Raw genomic sequence first — 18,316 nt, forward strand, 5'->3', positions numbered from 1 at the left:
CCAGAGCCTGACGCGGGGCTCGAACTCACGGACCGCGAGATCGTGACCTGGCTGAAGTCGGACGCTTAACCGACTGCGCCACCCAGGCGCCCCACGTTTATTCATTTTAGAGACAGAGAGAGAGCATGAATGGGGGAAGGTCAGAGAGAGAGGGAGAGACGCAGCATCTGAAACAGGCTCCAGGCTCTGAGCTGTCAGCACAGAGCCCGACGCGGGGCTCGAACTCACGGATCGCGAGATCGTGACCTGAGCCGAAGTCGGTCGCCCAACCGACTGAGCCACCCAGGCGCCCCCATGGATCTGCAAATTCAACTGTGTAATTTTCTGAATATCTAGGAAAATTACCCCCACATTCACTCACTCCCCCCCACCCCCGGCCTGATCTCTGGTTCTTATTTCAGTCCAGAATGGATCTACTTCTGTTGTAGACAGGGACAAATACAATCAGAAATATATTTGTATTGTTTAGAGATGGTAAATTACTATTTGATGAGAATTGTCACTTTGGGGCACAACACTTGTCAAAGGCAAATATTTGGAAAAACCAAATACTGTAATTAGTCCAAAACACAGTAAGAGCAAGTTACAAAGAAACAGCACTAATGCATAAACAGCCTTTGCTGGGTAACCAGGCAACTGAGAGACAGCAGGCCTGGATTCTCACCTCTCTGATCTTAACTAGCTCGGGCGAGTCAGTTCCTCTCTCTGAGCCTCGGTTTCCTCACCCGTTCAACTAGAAATTAGCCAGATTGTCTCCAAAGCCCCACCCAGGCCTGAAGTTTGGCAGTTGCGTTTCAAATGACCCTCACAGGTCCACAGTTGCTCGTTCTCCAGCCTAGAGAAAGTAGTCAGGTTGTTAAAACATGTGGTAGTGTATCAACTACAAAACTTCTCATTTCGAGACTTCCAGCTCCACATCTGCCAGGAAGAACAGGAAACTGCAGTACTGGGCACAGAAGCATGATGCCACACAGCTGTAGCTACTTCCTCCTCTGCTAGAAATGCAAATGCGCCCTACCTGAAATAACCCGCCTTGGGTCCGTGTCCTGTGATCACGCCCCTTTGCTGCCATGTTAAGTGCTGACTGTGTTTTACATACAAGCCGAGAGATGAAGGTGCCCAGTGATCCAGGCAGAGCCCTGGACACACGCTGGTGGGGAAGCCTGCAAGGAAAGAGGGCAGGGTCATGCTGAGCAATGACGAGTGGGGGTGCAGTGAGCATGCGATCAGGTTTTGGTTGAATCGCTCCTGAATATCTAATGGCAGCAAACTCAAAGTCTCCTTACGAAGCACTCTGTGACCCGTCTTTTCAGTTCAGCTCCTCTCATAGCAAGGGAGGGGTGCAAAGACATGGGAGACCCCATCCCACCCTTCGAGGAGACTGTCAGGAGGTATTTCAACACTCAAGAAGAGCAACAGGTGTTTGCAAGTGACTACTAGCTCAGGGGCTCGGAACAGGCCGTGTTTGGCTCACCTGGTTTTGTTCTTCAGGACGCCTTCGAGGTGCTGGCTGAAAACTATGAGTTTAAAGAAAATGAAGTCTCCTCTGCGACATTTATGAGAGCAGCTTCTGTGCTTAAATCTCTGCCATTCACAATCATCAGTATGAAGGACACAGAAGGAATTCCCTGCCTGGGGGACAAAGTGAAGTGTGTCATAGAGGTAAGGGTGAAATGTGATTTGTCCTGCTTCTTAATAGGAGGCAGGAGGGGGAAGGGAATGCAGTTAATATACAGATGTGGGATAGACAGACAGACAGACAGACAGATAGATGTTATATAATGTCCATGGAAGGGGCAGGGAGACGGGAGAGAGAGAATCTCAAGCAGGCTCCACACTACCAGTGCAGAGCCCGATGTGGGGCTCCGTCCCACAAACCGTGAGATCGTGATCTGAGCTGAAATCAAGAGTCGGATGCTTAACAGACGGAACCACGCCAAGTGCCCCTAACAATTTTTTCAACTGTCCATGCAGGAAATTATTGAAGATGGAGAAAGTTCTGAAGTTAAAGCTGTGTTAAATGATGAACGGTATCAGTCCTTCAAAGTAAGTAATTTTACAGGTGTTGGCTGAAAATGGTTTTTCAGTTAACCCCATTACTTAATGTAGGTGGTTTGTCAGCTTGGGCTGCCATAACAAAATGCCACAGACTGGGTGAGTTAAACAACAAATATTTATTTTCTTACACTTCTGGAGACTGGAAGTTCGAGATCAGGGTGCCAGCACGGTCGGGTTGTGGTTAGGGCTCTCTTCCTGGCACCTTTTCAATGTGCCTTCACATGACGCACAGAGAGGGAGCGCAACTCCCATGGTGACTCTTCTTAGTAAGGCACAAACCCCATCATGAGAGCCCTACAGTCATGACCTCATCTAAACCTAATTCCCTCCAAAAGCCTCATCTCCAAACACCATCACAGTGGGGGTTAGGGCTTCAACATATGAGTGGAAGGGGGCACGATGAGTCCGTAATAGTGGTCTAGGAAGCAGATGCCAAAATAAATATGGGTACATGAGCATATTGCCATGCTGTGGTGAGATCTTCCAGGATCTTCTAGGATCTGTCACTCATGGGCACAAATAGCACGGGGACACTGGGAGCATGGGACAAAACAAACCTGCTCTTAAGGAGCAAACCTGTGTTGGAAGCTCCCCACTGTGTCCTTCTCTACTTCGAAGCAGGGCTTGGTTCCCCCCAGTGTTCCCCACCTTGGAGTTCAGGGTGGCAGAGCTTTCTGCCCGTCCCTTTGGTTCTGGAGTGATGCAAAGGCCTAAAAGCTGGTTGTGGGCAGGAGCCCAGGCTTGGAAGGCAGACAGCTTGGATTTGAGTTTGGGCTGTGCCGCTTACCAGCTGAGAGACGGCAGAGAATTCATACAACCTACATGAGCATCCCTCTTAAAACCGCAGAGCATGAAAAAAAAAAAACAAAAAAAAAAAACCGCAGAGCATGAGTGTGCGTAAGGGACCCCTGGCCAAGGGGAGTGCCTGGTAGGGAAAGCTGTGGTCACACGTGGACGGAACAGGCAAAGGGTGGTCAGATTACACGGAAGCCTATGCAGATGCCAGCCACTGTAATACCATAGGTCAGGAAAGGACCCCCCTGAAACAAAAAGCTCTGTAAAAAGTTACCATCACCCACCCACTTGTCATATTCAGGAGAAACTGGGTCAGAAGTATGCTTACACTGTTTTCCTAATCCCTTGACCTTGAAAAGTGTCACTTCATTATCATAATGGTCATGTCAGAAACTAAAGGCATGCCTTTCCCTGTTTCAGCTCTTTACTTCTGTGTTTGGAGTGGGATTGAAGACATCTGAGAAATGGTTCAGGATGGGTTTCCGAACTCTGAGTAAAATAAAGTCAGACAAAACCCTGAAGTTCACACAAATGCAGAAAGCAGGTAAATTGTCTCTCCTACGGATCTCCTGATGTTGCCATGGGCTGGCCAGGTTGCGGTAGGGCTCTGAGTTAGCTGAACTTCAAGTCCAGTCTCAGTGAGCTGGGTACCTTGTTCGTCCTCTTTTTTGCACTATGGTTAAAAGCACAAGCTTTTGGAATCAGACAGACTTGGATCCAAATCCTGGCTCCAACATTCTGTGGCTGCAAGATCTCGAGCAAGTTTATTCAAGTCTTTGAGCCTAAGTTACTTCATCTATAAAAGGGAGGTAACACTGGTAGTTAATGAGGAATAAATCAAATAACGTAGGCAAAGCCCTTAGCACCTTGCGTGGCATAAGCAAAGACGCTTTGCATAGCGGCTGTTGTCATTCCTGCATCCAGATGTCAAACAGGGTTGTGCTGTTGATCTACTTCGTACTGAACTGGCTCTAGATGTTTGGGTTCTGACTGTCTCCTGTGGGTGAAAGGAGGAGTGGAGGAGTCATGGGCACGAAAGAGACATGAAGGTTGAGGAGTCAAAAATATTTCAACGAACTAGAGTCATTGCTGGAATAAATGTGGATCTGCTTTAGAAACTGTCAGATACCAGGAAATAGAAGGGAAAGTATGAAAATCTAGACACAGGGCTGACCTACCCGCTCCTGACCGACCAGCCGGAGAAGAGAACACTCTGTTGAGACAGGCAGCTGACAGCCCGGCAGGACCTCCGGCAGGTTGAAGGTGGTGGCTTGGACGCTTCCATTTACGGGGGGCTCTGGTAAAATGAATTTGGCATTAATTGGCATGAATGAAGAAATGCCAATAAGGGGTCAAAAATTGTACACGTTTTAAACATTTATTTTTAACATGCAATCGAAATACGATATAATTGGGATTCGAAAGAGCAAGACGCATCCAGCAGTGTTGGCTGTAGCCAACTTGCTGTACATGCATCCCTGGTACTTACTTATCTTAGGACTGGAAGCTGATACCTTTTTCCGATCACCTTCTTCCAATTCCCCTTCCGCCCGCACTGGCCTCTGATAACCACAGATCTGATTTCTCTTCTATGAGTTTTTGCCTTTAGATTTCACACGTAAGTGACGTCATACAGTATTTGTCTTTCTTGGACGTATTTCACTTAACGTAAAGCCCTCAGGGTCCATCCATGTTGTTGCAAATGGCAGGATATCTTCATTTTAGTGGCTGAATAATCCTCCTATTTCCATGCGCACGTGCGCGCGCACACACACACACACACACACGCGCACACATACACTACAATTTCTTTATCCACTGACGGACACTTAGGTTGTTTCCATGTCTTGGCTATTGTGAATAATGTTGCTATGAACATGGCGGTGTGTATATTCCTTTGACGGTGTTTTCATTTCCTTCAGATGTATTCCCAGAAGCAGAATCGCTGGATCACACAGTAGTTCTATTTTTAATTTTTAGAAGAAGCTCCCTCCTTGGGTCTGTGGGAATAACCAAGTCATTATAGCAAGTCGGCCTGAGCTTCCATCGTAAATCTTTATGCATGATCTGTAAACAATTATAGGGCACAGTTTATGAAGAAGGCTGGTTCTTCAATAAGGAGCTATATTTGAACAGCTTGGTTTCTAGAAGGATATGAAATATAGTCTCTTTCTTAGTCAGGAAATTGTAAGACTCTTACAAGTCAGAAAGCGAAGAGTCATCATTACCATGAAAAATTCACAACCAAGAGAGTAGAGATTTCCCATCTCTGTGGAAACAGTTTGTTGATGCCTGTGGTCATGTTTACTCTATTTGGGGGCGGAATCACCTCCCACAGAGGGCTGGTCATCTCACGTGTCACTCTCTCCATTGACCTGTCCAATGGCCCCTCAGGATTCCTCTATTATGAAGACCTCGTCAGCTGTGTGACCAGGGCAGAAGCAGAGGCAGTCGGTGTGCTGGTTAAAGAGGCCGTCTGGGCGTTTCTGCCTGATGCCTTCGTCACCATGACAGGAGGATTCCGGAGGTAGATAACGAGGGCTGCTTTTGCCTCCCCTGCTCTAACACCTTCAGTGGCTCCCCACCTTCAGAAGTTCAGTTCAGTTTTAAGCACGGCACAAGGGCCTTTGGTGATCTGGTGACAGCCTCTCTCAGTGGCCTCATCTTCTGTAGCTCGGGTTTCCACTTCAGCAACCCCAAATGGCTTGTCTTTCTTTGCACACATGGAGCTATTTCACGCTTCTGTGACTTGCCCAGTCAGACCCTTCCGTGTTTGCACTGGCTTTCCTCAAATTGTCACCTGGCCGACTTTTCCTCATCTTTTATGACTCAGTTCAGGTGCCATGCTCAGCCAGGCACCCCTCCTCAGTGCTACCTGTCAAGTAATTTGTTTGTATGCATGCTTTCCTCACACAGTTTGTAGAAATAAGTGCTCTGTGAGAACCCAGTGCCTGGCACAATGTAGGTGCTCAAGAAATACTGGCTGAGTCGATGAATGAATGAACTCTTCACAGAGATGTGTGCAGTTGTTGGATGTTGAGGCCTCCTTTTCGGAAAGAAATTCCTTCCTTCCCACCCCTTCCTCCAGCTCTCCCTGTGGCCCTCTTACCTGTTAGCTATTGGCCATCTTGGCAAGCCAAGTTTGAAGTGAGGGAGCAAGTGGGAGAGGAAGATCAAATCTAAGAAAATGCCTTCAGTCAATACCATGATTTGGAGAGCCCTCTCTCGTATTGTGTGCATGCAGTTCTCGGTTCTGGTCACCGGTTCTGATCTGCTAGTCTGTGTGCACATGTGGGGGTGGGTGTGCACATGTGAGTATGCAGAAGAGATCACTTCCTGTGTTATTTTTACCCACACATATATAATCATATACGTACTATGCGTGACTTTTTCTATGTCATAAATTTATCTTGCAAGGAGTAGAGTTGTACGATCAAGGATATTTTGTTTAAAAAAAAATATCACGAGCATTTTGTGTTGCAAACTTTGAGCATAGGGCATAGAAACAAAAGTGAGTTGTAAAAATTGAGAGCTAAAAATCTAATTGATTTCCATTCTATACTTTTTTTTTTTTTGGTCAGGGGTAAGAAGATTGGGCACGATGTTGATTTTTTAATTACCAGCCCTGGATCAACAGACGAAGAAGAGGAAGAACTTTTACCTAAAGTGATAAACTTATGGCAAAGGAAGGTAAGAAGAAGGATCACAGGTAGATGTTTGGACACCCAAGCATTACATTAATACCGTTGAATTTTGCACACTATTTATCTCGTCTTTGCGTCATGACCATATACTGGATTCTCAGCGATTTGCAACAGCTTACACAATGCCACATGACACACGATAAGACTTACTCGCCTGGGGTCCTAGAGTCTGTGTTGTGAATATCTATCTTATTTATACACACCTGTCCTGTGTCCAGGGGGCGAGGGCCGTAGGTCTCGGTGTCCGACAGGAGGAAGTGTTACCGCCCCTAAATGAATGGGGCGCGTGTGCCCTACAGACCTGGGAGGTGTGAGATGGGTGGTAGCAGGCTTAGGGGTGGGGCGGGACCGCGGGGACTGGGATACTATCAGCCAGGGGATGTCGCTCCTGCCTTGAACTCTCTGCGGGTCAACAACCACCTTGACTTTGTGCTGAGATGGGAAGAAGGAAACCAACGAGGACCAGCTGGGCTCAGAAGCCCCCACCCACTGCGGAGATCAGATTCGCCTGGGGCTACCTATTGCCCAGCAGAGGAAGCTGCCAGAGCTGCCTGCAGGGCCCCGACCCGCGCCCCCCTCCAGGGAGAGCTCCACTTCCCAAAGGGCCCAGAGGGAGCCACCCCAGGGACCTGTGGGCCTGGCCGGCGAGGATGCTGGGGCTAGTGTTTTTCTGGCACAGCTTCATCCTTCCTGAGTGATCTAGCCTCTGCTGCCCGTGGGCCAACCTTCATGATACGCCAGAGGGAGAGAAACCTCAGATAAAGTGAAAATGAGAGCGGGGAACACACGATCCTGGAGCCAGGGGCACCAGAAGTGCGGACCCAACATTGGAACCAGATCCACATTCACCTGTGAGGCCATCCCAAGCCCCCTCTGTCCTTCTCAGGAGGGTGGACCCCGGGACTGCCAGGGGCCCTGAGAGTGAACCTCATTGGCCAAGCCAAGGGAAGGCAGGACAGGGAAGAGTCAGCCCCACCTACACGGGCCCCTCGGCTCGGCTCAAGCAGGAAAGGTGGACGGTTCTCAGGGATAGACAGCACAATTCATGGGCCTGCTAGCCAAGGCCGGGGTGGGGACAGCAAGACCTGGGGCCCTGTGAGGGTGGGCCTGTCTGACCTTGGTGTTTAGGCACCGCGCTCCCCAGGCTCCGAGACTGTTCCAGATGGAGATCGTGGTGTGGGACATGGAGACAAGGACGCTTCTTTCCTTTCCTCTTTCCTCAGTTTGAGGAAACCAGACCTCTGGCCTCCAAGCAGAGAGATGGGCAGGCACGGTGGAGGCGGACATTAAGCCCCGGGGGGTTTTATATGGGACTTTAAAAGCACAACCCTGCAGCTTACTGGCTGCATGACCTGGGCCGCTTTGCTTAATCTTTCCTTGTCTATAAAACAGGGATAGCAAGGCTGTCTGGCTTCATTAACGGAGAGGATTAACTGAGAGAATTAGATAAAGCACTTGATGCTGTGCCTGGTAATGGTAAACGCTTAATAACCAGTGGCCGTCAGTGTGATGGCTCCTGCACAAGTACTCACTGAGCTCTGCGGGAGAGCCGGGCCCCGTGCCAGGCGAGGGCACCCAGGAGCCAGCAGGTGCACCTGCTCCTCTTGCGGACAAACAGGACCTCAGGGAGGAGACACCGAGTGGCAGTTGGGTGTCCCAGCTCTGCCTGAACGCCTGCAGCCCCGGACCTGCCCCCACCACCTTGGCTGTGAAGTCCTCGTGGGTAACTTCCGTTTCTACCTCGCTCCTCAGCCCTGACATTCTTACCAGAGCTCGCATTTTCCAGATTATACAGATGATATCCCATGCAGGACAGGCATGAGCACACTCACACAGCACGCACGTGTTACGTGAGCACGACAAACGGCCCGTAGGCGTCGGTTTGAGCCGCCCATCCAGTGAACTAAACGTGAGCCTTGGAGAAGACCCCTTGGTCGGTGGAAAGAAAAGGAGGAAAGGGAGCTTGGAAATACTGATCTTTGGTGGAGGTCCCCATCTCGAAGACTCCTGCCAGCCTGAATTCTTCCTGGTCACCACAGCTCAACCCAAAGAGGGGAGGGCTCACTGGAGTGGGGTTCACCCCTGGACTAGGGTGGGGTTGACCCCTGGTGGGTGGGACCTTGCTCGGGGCCGCTCACTGTTCACCAGGCTACATCCTCAGTTCCTGGAAGGCTGACAGACTGAAAGTATTAATACTTTAGAAGAGAGAACATATTCACTCCCACTGCAAAACAGACTTGACTTTGAATAGGGGATGTGGAGTCTTCCGAGAAGGGATTGGAGGAAATTGAAACAGAAGCGTGGATGGATCCTGGCTGTCAGAAAGGGAGAGGGCCTCACCCTCCAGCCTTGCCACCCTCCCTCTCTGTTGGGGGAGCCTAATACTAAACGTGGGGTGATGGTGCCTCCTTCTTTGTGAGAGGCAAAGCCGAGGGCTAAGCACTTCTCTCCCACCCCGTGTCATGTACCTGAGAGTCAAGTGCTCAGTCCCCGGGGGAGGAAGGGAGGGAGGAACAGGGGAAGATCCTCCCTCCTGGTCAAGAGGAGTCCCTTCGTTTCCAGTAAGAAGAAAAGAACATGCTGATAGGAAGTTTAGTCAGCTTGTGCTTATCGATGGCAGAGCCCAAAACTTTGAAGGAGTTTTCAAAGAAGAGAGAAGTCACTCAAGGGGAAATGGGGACCAACAAGGAAAGAAACGGGAGAAGACAGAGATGTCCCACAAACAGCCCAGGCCAGACGGCAGGAGGCAGAGTATCAGGGGTTGTGTGGGTTGTGTGTGTGCGTTGAGAACTGTGCCCCTGCTGCAGAAGGTGTCTGAATATGCAGACAGGAGCTTTTTATTCAAGGCATGCATTCCCAAACACCTCGCAAGATCCAAAGCAAAACCCTACAAAATGGCCCATTGTCTATGACCAGCCAATGTCACCACCATGTGGCGACAGGGTAAACACAGCTTTTTAGGAAGACAGCTTTGTGGATTTTGGAGGGAGGTGGGTGTTATTGCAGATTTAACTTCAGGGAAAGACTTGTTAATATTTTAATAGCTCATTTTTCAAAGGTACATGATTCAAGTTTACAAGGAAGTCTGCTACGTTGTACTCATTTTTGTAAGTTTCATTAAAAAGCAGAATTGTTTTCTTGAGCTGGTTATTAGACTATTCTATAGCAATACTTGACCTCTCACCAAAAGGGTCTTCTCGACATCAGTGCTCCCCTCCCCCCCTTCAGAAGGTGTGTGTTTTCCTAATACCTTTCCTGGGGGGGGGGGGGGGCGGGTTGCTGAAGGGCTAGAGTTCCCTCTTTTGAGATCAGCAAAAGGAAAAGTTACCAAAGTCCGGTTGAATTGAACAATATCTCCCGGAGGGCTACAGAGGGAATGCAGAGCATTCCTAATAACAAAATTAACTGAACCAAAGTGCTCAGAGTGTGGTCCCTGGACCAGCAGCATCAGCATCTCCCGGGAACTTGCTAGAAATGCAAATCCTCACCCTTTCTCCTTCCACTGAATCACTCTGGGGAGAGGCCCCCACAAACTGCTGTGACAAACTTTCCGAATGCTTCTGATGATAAAGTTGGAGACCGGCTGACCTGAGGAACGTCTGATAACAGATCACCTACCCGCAGAGCTATGACTGAATTATTGTGAGGTTTTTTGCTTTGTTAGTTGTCACTCAAGATTTAGCAGTTGATTACACGTTTCTTTCTCTCCCTGCCCCACATCTGCCCTGTGCTGTGAGGAGTTCCCACAGAGCAGACAAATTGGAGGGTCGCTGAGCACATCTTCGAATCTCTTCTTCTCGTTCTGACTCAGCATCACTGGGGGAGATATGTGTCACTAACTGTATCCCAGTCCCCAAGGCGGACCCAGTGACAATCTTAAAATGCAACCTAGAGGTAGTGACTCGTCCTGCCCAAAAGCGGGGCTGAGCCTCCGGCCACAACCCTTCGGGCCAAATAAACCAGGTCATCTATATAATATAGAGGGACACTGACTCAGAGCAACTGCATAAAAACAGCAGGGCTTTTGTTCATGACTGGTTTGTTCTCAAAGCAGTGAGGCAAGTTTCTGAGCCCTGACTTGTGATTCGGAAGTAAGGAGAGGGATTCTCGGGCAGCTTTGCCATGAAGTGGCCTTGGCCTCTCTAACTGCTAAGTTCCTCTGCTACATAGGCTAATACACCCACTTCCTGGCTTCCTCTCCCAGGGTTACCAAGTGGGCTTGCATGGCAAGGGCACAACATGCCCACCTTCTGCTCAAATCTGTAAAGCTTCTGCTAAGAGCAGTCATTAACAGCCCAGTATCAAATTGCAGACCCTGTCCACTGGGGACTCTTCCTGATGTCTTTCTGTTTGCTTTCAGGAATTACTTTTATACTACGACCTTGTGGAGTCGACATTTGAAAAGCTAAAGTTGCCTAGCAGGAAGGTGGATGCTTTAGATCATTTTCAAAAGTGCTTTCTGATTTTAAAATTGCACCATCAGAGAGTGGACAGTGGCAAGTGTAGCCAGCAGGAAGGGAAGACCTGGAAGGCCATCCGTGTGGACCTGGTCATGTGCCCCTACGAGCGCCGTGCCTTTGCCCTGCTGGGCTGGACTGGCTCGCGGGTAAGTGCTACACAGATCCAAAAGAAGTAGGCTGGGTCCACCGGGGCCCAGGAGAGAGACAATGGCAGTGGGACCAGGGAGACAGGGAGGAGTGCCCAGAAACCTCCAAATCTGAGCATTCTACCTGCACGAGGTCAGTGCCACAGATTAATTTAGAGCAGTTGTTATTCTCAGTGTGGTCCCAGGCTGGCAGCATCAGATCACCTGGGGGCAGGTTAGACACACAAACTCTCCACCCACCCCCCAAGACCTCCTGAATCAGAAACTCCGGGGGTGGAGCCCAGCAATCTGCTTTTGAAAAAAGCCCGGCAGGTATTTCAGGCAGGCATTTCGGATGTAGCTGGAGAGGGAGGACCACTGAAGCAGAGAAAGCAGCAAGGTGGCTGAGGACACAGGTTTGGTTTTTCCAGGACCTGTCCCGGAGCAGAGGCTTGTCCGGGCCTCTGCTCTGCGTCTCATTGGCTGGGGGTCTCAGAGCTCCCTATGCCCTTGAAGACTTAGCTTTCCCACCAAGGAAGTGAGGGCAAGGACTCTGTCACCTCCCTGGGCTGCAGGGGTGGGTGAGATGAAGCCGGCAAAGCCCCCAGTGCCACGCCGGCACGTGATGGGTGCTGGCCAAGAGGCGGTTCTCCCTCCCCTCCAGTCACATTCACAGCAAGGGTGTCCAGGATTCAAATCTCATTAGCACGAGCTTCCCCCCACCACCCCCGGTGTAGTAAGCGCTGCCCGCTTTCATCAGTGTCCCCAGGCAGCTAGCTGTTGGCTTGAGTCTTTAGCTGTTACTTGACTCTTTAGAGGGTTTTATATGGATGAACGACATGACACAAATTAGTTGTCCTCAACCTTGAGTTAAATGTCTGGCGTCTTTGCTTGAGGCTGCAACTATTTCAGCAGAGGGTCTCGGCCCTAGAATTCCTCACCCTCATCAAAAAATGTTGGCTGACATTTTTCATTCATAAAAGTTGGAAAACCTGATGAAACAATCTATCATAAATGCAGCTTGTTTGACAGACGAGAATCTTTGGGAGCGCAGAGTCTGATGAGACCGGGGAGAGTTCCAAAAACAAGTCCGAAGTTATACAAGATTGGGCCAGTTAGGCATCACTGGCAGAAACGGTGGCCTTTTATCCATTTTGTTTGAAGACAGGCATGTTTTCAGCACATTTTAGTCTCTTCTCTCGGAGTTCTTGGAAATTGCTTCTATGGGTTCTGCAGGCGCTGATAGAACACTCAGCGTTTTGCTGACTGACTTTAAACTAGTTCACCTCTTTGAGCCCCCACCGCCCCATCTCTATTGTGGATAATAGTGGTGCCCACCTCTTATTGTTGCCATTTGGGTTAAAGGAGAGTCTGCGTGCTCAACATGTGGTAGCTACTTGTGTGACTATCTTTACGCCCTACCTATGCAACCACTGAATATGGTGTGTTTTGTCTCCAGGGGGATACCTGTTGGTGGGTGACCAGGATTAGATTTAGTCTAAAGTTTTGTAGGTGAAAAATTCGACTTCACCTTTTTACCCAAATATTTCAGGGCCCGGGAAGTGTTCTCAAGACAATTCAAGTCATCTATTAATCTCACCTCAATTTGGGGCCTGCATTCCCCTATAGGAAATGGTGCCCTCTAGAGTTCTGCAGTGCACAACTTGCACAACTGTATGCAGCAGCCGTTGGCCAACTTCTGAGGTTGATTGTGACCGATGGTACAGTCAGACTGTAGTACCAATGCCCCTGCCCAGTGTTCGGCTTCCTTCATTTGAAACATAAGACATCATCCTTGCCATGCCTATTTCACAGGGTCATTGTGAGAAACTAAAGAGGGTTTAAAGCAGAAGGCTTTTAAACTGTCTTGGGTAAAGTGCCTGAGTCTGGGTCCCAGCTCTATCATAGGTTGTGTGGCCTCGGGTGAATGACTTAGGCTCTCTGGGCATCCTTTCTTCACCTGAAAAATGGACTAACAACAGCCCCACCTCACAGGATTGTAATGAGCATTAAATGAGACAATGCCTTCATCTCAGCACAACTTCGAGTACAACTATGTACATAAAACTGTTCTCCTTGAGGGGTGCCCGGGTGGCTCAGTCGGTTAAGCGTCTGACTTCGGCTTAGGTCATGATCTCACAGTTCGTGGGTTTGAGCCCCGCATCGGGCTCTGTGCTGACAGCTCAGAGCCTGGAGCCTGCTTCGGATTCTGTCTGTTTCTCTCTGCTCCTTCCCCAGTCGTGCTTCCCCCTCCTCAAAAATAAACACCAAAAAAATTTAAAAATTAAAAAAATATAAACATTTTAAAAAGTCTAATAAAAACAACTGTTTTCTTTGAGGTAATTAAAGAGTCTTTTAGACTCTTCCAGAAGCTGTTAAATGTCAGCGGTAATAGAGCAGATCAAAAAATTAATATAAAGCAAGAAGTGAGCCCAGTGCCTGGCACAAGGTGAGCTCTACGTAAATATTAAGAAGGATGTCGTTGCCTGTTTCTGGCCTCGCCTGGTACAGCTCAGCGATCCCCCTATAACATAAGTCAGATCAGGTCCCTCCGCAGCTCAAAACCTTGCAGAGACTCCCCCATTGAGCTCAGAGTAAACGTGGGGTCCTGCCTGGCTCATGAGACCCTGCTCGATCTTCCCACCTCCTTATCCCTCTGAACTCCTCTCCTACTGCTCTCTCCCTAAACAGGCCAGGCTCGCTCCATGCTAAGGCTGTGTTCTAGCTGTTCGTCTGCCTGGACGGCTCTCCCCCCAGAGTCCACTTGGCTGACACCCGGTCCAATTCCTTGCTCAAACCCCTACCTTCTCAATGAGGCCTGCTCTGTATACAACAGTTACCTTTCCTCATACCGTACGGTTTATTTATTCCATTATTGTGCCTTGTCTGTGTCCCCTACTCGAAGGCAAGCCCCACCAGGGCAGACATGTTCACTGTTGTATCCCAAGCACACAGGACACACACGGCACACCGTAGGTGCTCAGTAAATACTTGAGTAAATATTGTTACTCTCCAAATAAAAGACATCATTATCATTTCTTGCAGTCTATGGGGAAACGTTCTCAGGTTTCAGCAGATATATATTCAGTCCAGGAATGTATCTTTCACTACATAGAGCTGGGGAGCCAAGGGCAGCCTCTCACTGCCCCCCTCATCCCCATCCTCTCCAGCCTTTCCCAACACACTGGGAGCAGCCATCGCTCTAAGCGCTGGGGAGTGGGGTGGGAAGAGAATGTCCCAGGGCTGGCAGGAGGCATAGTGCCAAGCGACGCTCCCATATTTTCACAGTCCAACAGCTACTGCACCCAGAACCTGCTACACCCCGATTTGTCCACAACCCTGGCTCCCCCTCTGCCACATTAATAAAACTTCTGTTTGGAGAGCCTGTTTTCTTACACAGCGGGCCGTGGTGGGAGGGGTCCCAGCCTCAGCCGGCTTTCCGAAACTAGGAAACGGCTCCTCGCCGCTAGAGGGCGCGATTATCCCATACTTTCCTCCGCATCTCACGAGGAAAGATCAACGTTTCTAGATCTGTGCTTAACCTCAACAACAGCTTTATTCACTGTCCTCTATTTTAGCCTTCAGTTTTCACCCCCTGCAGCCTCAGAGCCCACCCTCGATCATAGGACATGCTATTCTGGGACAGGTGGCTCAAACCGTGAGTTTTACAGACTCTCATCCAAGAGGCTGTTAGAGCCAGAAGGGACCCTACTTCTTATGTACGGACTTTCTTCATCCTCCTGTCTGACCAGTCAAGATTCAGAGAAACGGGGTGGCTTACCAAAAGAGGCACAAATAGGGACAAAATCCAGGCTGGAGTTTGGGTCTCTTGACTCCTCAGCTTCTTTTGGCATAATGATACTCCAAATAAAAAAAACTATTATTTATCCAGCATTTGCTTTGGGACCAGGTATTATCCTGGACACAATCCTCACAGCATTTATTTATTCACTCAACAAACACTTGCTGTCCATCTTCTGTGTGCCAGGCACTATTAGAGAAGGGAATATGGTTATGAACCAAGCCAGCCAGGCTCCTGTTTTCAAGGAGCTTGCATTCTAATGTGCCGTCACAGAGCTTTGCCCTCGGAGAGAAAATTGCTTTCAGAACGTTCACTGGAGGTAAATAGGTGTTTCATTATAGGGACTTAGATATCTCTAAATGCGTAATACTGAAGACATTCTAAACTTACTAGTAATTTATTTTAATTATATCTCGTCCAGCAGTTTGAGAGAGACCTCCGGCGGTATGCCACGCATGAGCGGAAGATGATCCTGGATAACCACGCTTTATACGACAAGACCAAGGTAGAGTTGTCTCCCCAAGATGGGCTGCTCTGATCCTCATCCCTATGGCTGGCTCCCTGAGCACTTTTCCTGAACTGCTGTCTGCCCTGAGTGTCCTGTTCCCACAGATCACAGTTGAGGGCAGCTGGAAAGATCCTGATGGGAGCACGGTCCTCACCTGGCCCAGAATATACCTCAAGGGCTTTGGGCTCCAAGATGATGAGCTTGTTGGGTCTTTAGAACCAGTCCAGCGTGAACATTGTGTTTGATATATCTTTGGTATTTGGAGTGAATAAGTCCAAAGAAAACCAAGGATTCCCCAAATTACAAAAACCACTCAAGTACCCCTTAAATGCATGGGCAGTTGCATTTTGAGTGACCACTTGGGTCATTAATGAGAGCATACTGCAAGAGGGAGAGCCACAGAACTGCCCTGAGATGTAGATGAGCGGTCAGTGAGGCTCCCTCACCAGCTGTGTAACTCACTTGGTGTGCTGCACTTGGCACTGGTCAGGATCCAAATTCGTGCCTCGGCAAAAGGATAAATTACTGCATGAATTATGAGGAGTTAAGTATTCATCTGTTAAATCTACATGCCAAGGTCTGCTGTTCTCCCAGGGGTCAAGGACATTAAACTAAGCTCTGAGGGGAATAAGACATAAAATAACCAGAAGTTATCTTTACCCTCTAAGAGCTCACAGCCTAAATGCGCTGTATTTGGTTAGAGCTGTCTCAGTTACAGGTGTCAGAAACCCAGTCCAAGGTGGCATAGCAAAAAAAGTATACTTGGCTTATATACTGAAGCATCTGGGGGTAATACTGACTTCAGGTATGTCTGTATCCAGGTGCTGATTGCAGGTTTTCCTCAGTGTTGGTTTCAACCTCAGGCATGGTTTTCCCATGATTCCCATCCGTCCAACTTAACAGAGAAGAGCCTCTTTCCTGATAGTTCTAGCAAGAGTCCTAGTTGATGTTCATTGGCCAGGCCTGGGTCATGTGCCCATCCCTTAACCCTTTACCATGGCTCTGACTGGCCAGGCTTTGATCGTGTGGCCCTCCTTGGAGATGGAATTAGCCCCACCTGATCCTCACAGACTGAGAGTAGGGAAGGGTGGTTTCTCAAAGGAAAATCAAGGTACTGCTGTCAGAGGAAAGGGCCATAGATGTCAAGCATGTGAGTGGAGGCAGAGTCACATAACACAGCGTAGGAATGCTTACAAATTAACACATACTAAATAGTTTAACATAACTGAGTGCGTCTTAAGGGTGCAACACTGTGCTATAGGCAAGAAGGGGATGAGGGAGAAGTGGTGCTTGGTCTAAAAGAGATCATGGGGTGGGGACGGGCAGGTGAGGAAGGTCAGAAGGAGAACCCAACATATACAAGTATCCTATAATTGCCTCTCGTTACTTGGAGCAGGAGTACATAATTCTGGCTGCCCATGAGACTTACCCAGAGCCTTTACAAAGACTGGTGACAGGACCTCTCCTGAGATTCTGATTTCATTGAACTGGGGTGTCGTTCAGGCTTCAAAGTTTTTGGGGGTTTTTGTTGTTGTTAAGTTCCTTTAGGTGGTTCTAATGAACAACTGTGGTTAAGAACTACAGACCCATTGGAAAAATACCAAATGCCTTTAGCTAAATATGTAAGGCCGTCATAATTTTGTTAATTTATCAGATACCATGTTTTGGGGGCAGGGAAATAATAAAATTACAGAAGCCAGTCAATATTTAAAAAAAAAAGAAGTCAGTTCAGATTATTTTTTATACTCAGAAGTAGGGAATTATGTTTTGGTAATAACCCACTCTGCCAAGACAATTTACAAAGTAAAACTTTCACTATGTCAGGATCGAGATGTTTAAAAATGTCTGAATGCACATATTTCTTTTTATGCTTTCAGAAAATATTTCTCAAAGCAGAAAGTGAAGAAGAAATTTTTGCACATCTGGGATTGGATTACATTGAACCATGGGAAAGAAATGCCTAAAGAAAGTTGTCAACTTTTTTTCATTTTTTTTTTCGGGTTAAATAAATTATGCTTCATATTATAGTAAAGATGCCTTAAGAAAATATGAGATTCTTTAAGCCTTATTGAAATGCAGATTGCTTTTAGAAATAGTTTTGGAAACATGATAAGGCACCGCCACCTGGTAATGGGTTAGGGTCTAATAGGCCGTTTGTATGACTGTTGCTTAGATTTCACAATGCATTTTTCCATAGAAATGTTGTAATTCGTGGCTCATTTCCAGCATAGCTTGTCAAAGCCCATAGTGTAGCTGAAATACTATATATTTGCAATAAAAATAGGAGGAATCAAGACGGTGGAGTCTTCTTTTTCACTCAAACACTATAAAATATTCTAAACAAAAATGTGACAAAATGAAAGAGTGAAGAGTTTAAGATTTATCTTGAGGAGAGAAGATTCTGGAGGGGGTTCTGGGTCCCTTCTGGAGGAGGGGGTACTAACTCACTTTGCTCAAGCCATTGTCTGCTCCTTCTCTCAGCCATGGAGCTGCTTCCCTGGGCACCCAGCACAAGGCCACACACGAGATGTATTCCCACTGCTTTCATTCAGAAGTACAACTTCTTAAACGTCAAAGGAATACATCCCCTATTTTCTATCTCTGAGTCTCTCTCTGGATCTTAGTGCCCTTTTCCTCTCAGGGAGATACTCTTTCTTGGTCTTTTCATCTTGGGACACTCCCCAGGTAAGAGAGGCAGCTTTGAAAGCACATGTTGGCATTGGCAGTAACTGGGTTTGTAGAACCTGTTCTTAGTTATTTGAAGAAGAGGGTCATGTTTCTGAGCAATCAGAGGCCCTAGGGTGAGAAAGAAATGTCTCCACAACATATCAGAGTGGAATTGGTGGATGGATCCTGAGATGCCA

At 48.1% G+C, this 18,316-nt stretch overlaps 1 protein-coding gene across 2 annotated transcripts in view; it reads left to right on the forward strand.

Moving 5' to 3' along the window:
- DNTT (DNA nucleotidylexotransferase) overlaps positions 1 to 17,746 on the forward strand; it is a 31,375-nt gene extending 13,629 nt beyond the window's left edge. The window contains exons 4-11 of one of the 2 annotated variants that reach the window (XM_058697318.1): positions 1,492 to 1,662; positions 1,975 to 2,046; positions 3,274 to 3,397; positions 5,248 to 5,380; positions 6,435 to 6,543; positions 10,918 to 11,163; positions 15,366 to 15,449; positions 17,330 to 17,746. In XM_058697318.1, the coding sequence (XP_058553301.1) occupies positions 1,492 to 1,662; positions 1,975 to 2,046; positions 3,274 to 3,397; positions 5,248 to 5,380; positions 6,435 to 6,543; positions 10,918 to 11,163; positions 15,366 to 15,449; positions 17,330 to 17,416 (1,026 nt within the window). In that variant the 3' untranslated portion in view covers positions 17,417 to 17,746. The remainder of the gene's footprint in view (positions 1 to 1,491; positions 1,663 to 1,974; positions 2,047 to 3,273; positions 3,398 to 5,247; positions 5,381 to 6,434; positions 6,544 to 10,917; positions 11,164 to 15,365; positions 15,450 to 17,329) is intronic. The other variant, XM_058697319.1, reaches the window with a different exon arrangement.
- Positions 17,747 to 18,316: the final 570 nt, after the last annotated feature.

This window comes from Neofelis nebulosa, chromosome 13 (assembly GCF_028018385.1).
Source record: "Neofelis nebulosa isolate mNeoNeb1 chromosome 13, mNeoNeb1.pri, whole genome shotgun sequence".
Lineage (NCBI taxonomy): Eukaryota > Metazoa > Chordata > Mammalia > Carnivora > Felidae > Neofelis > Neofelis nebulosa.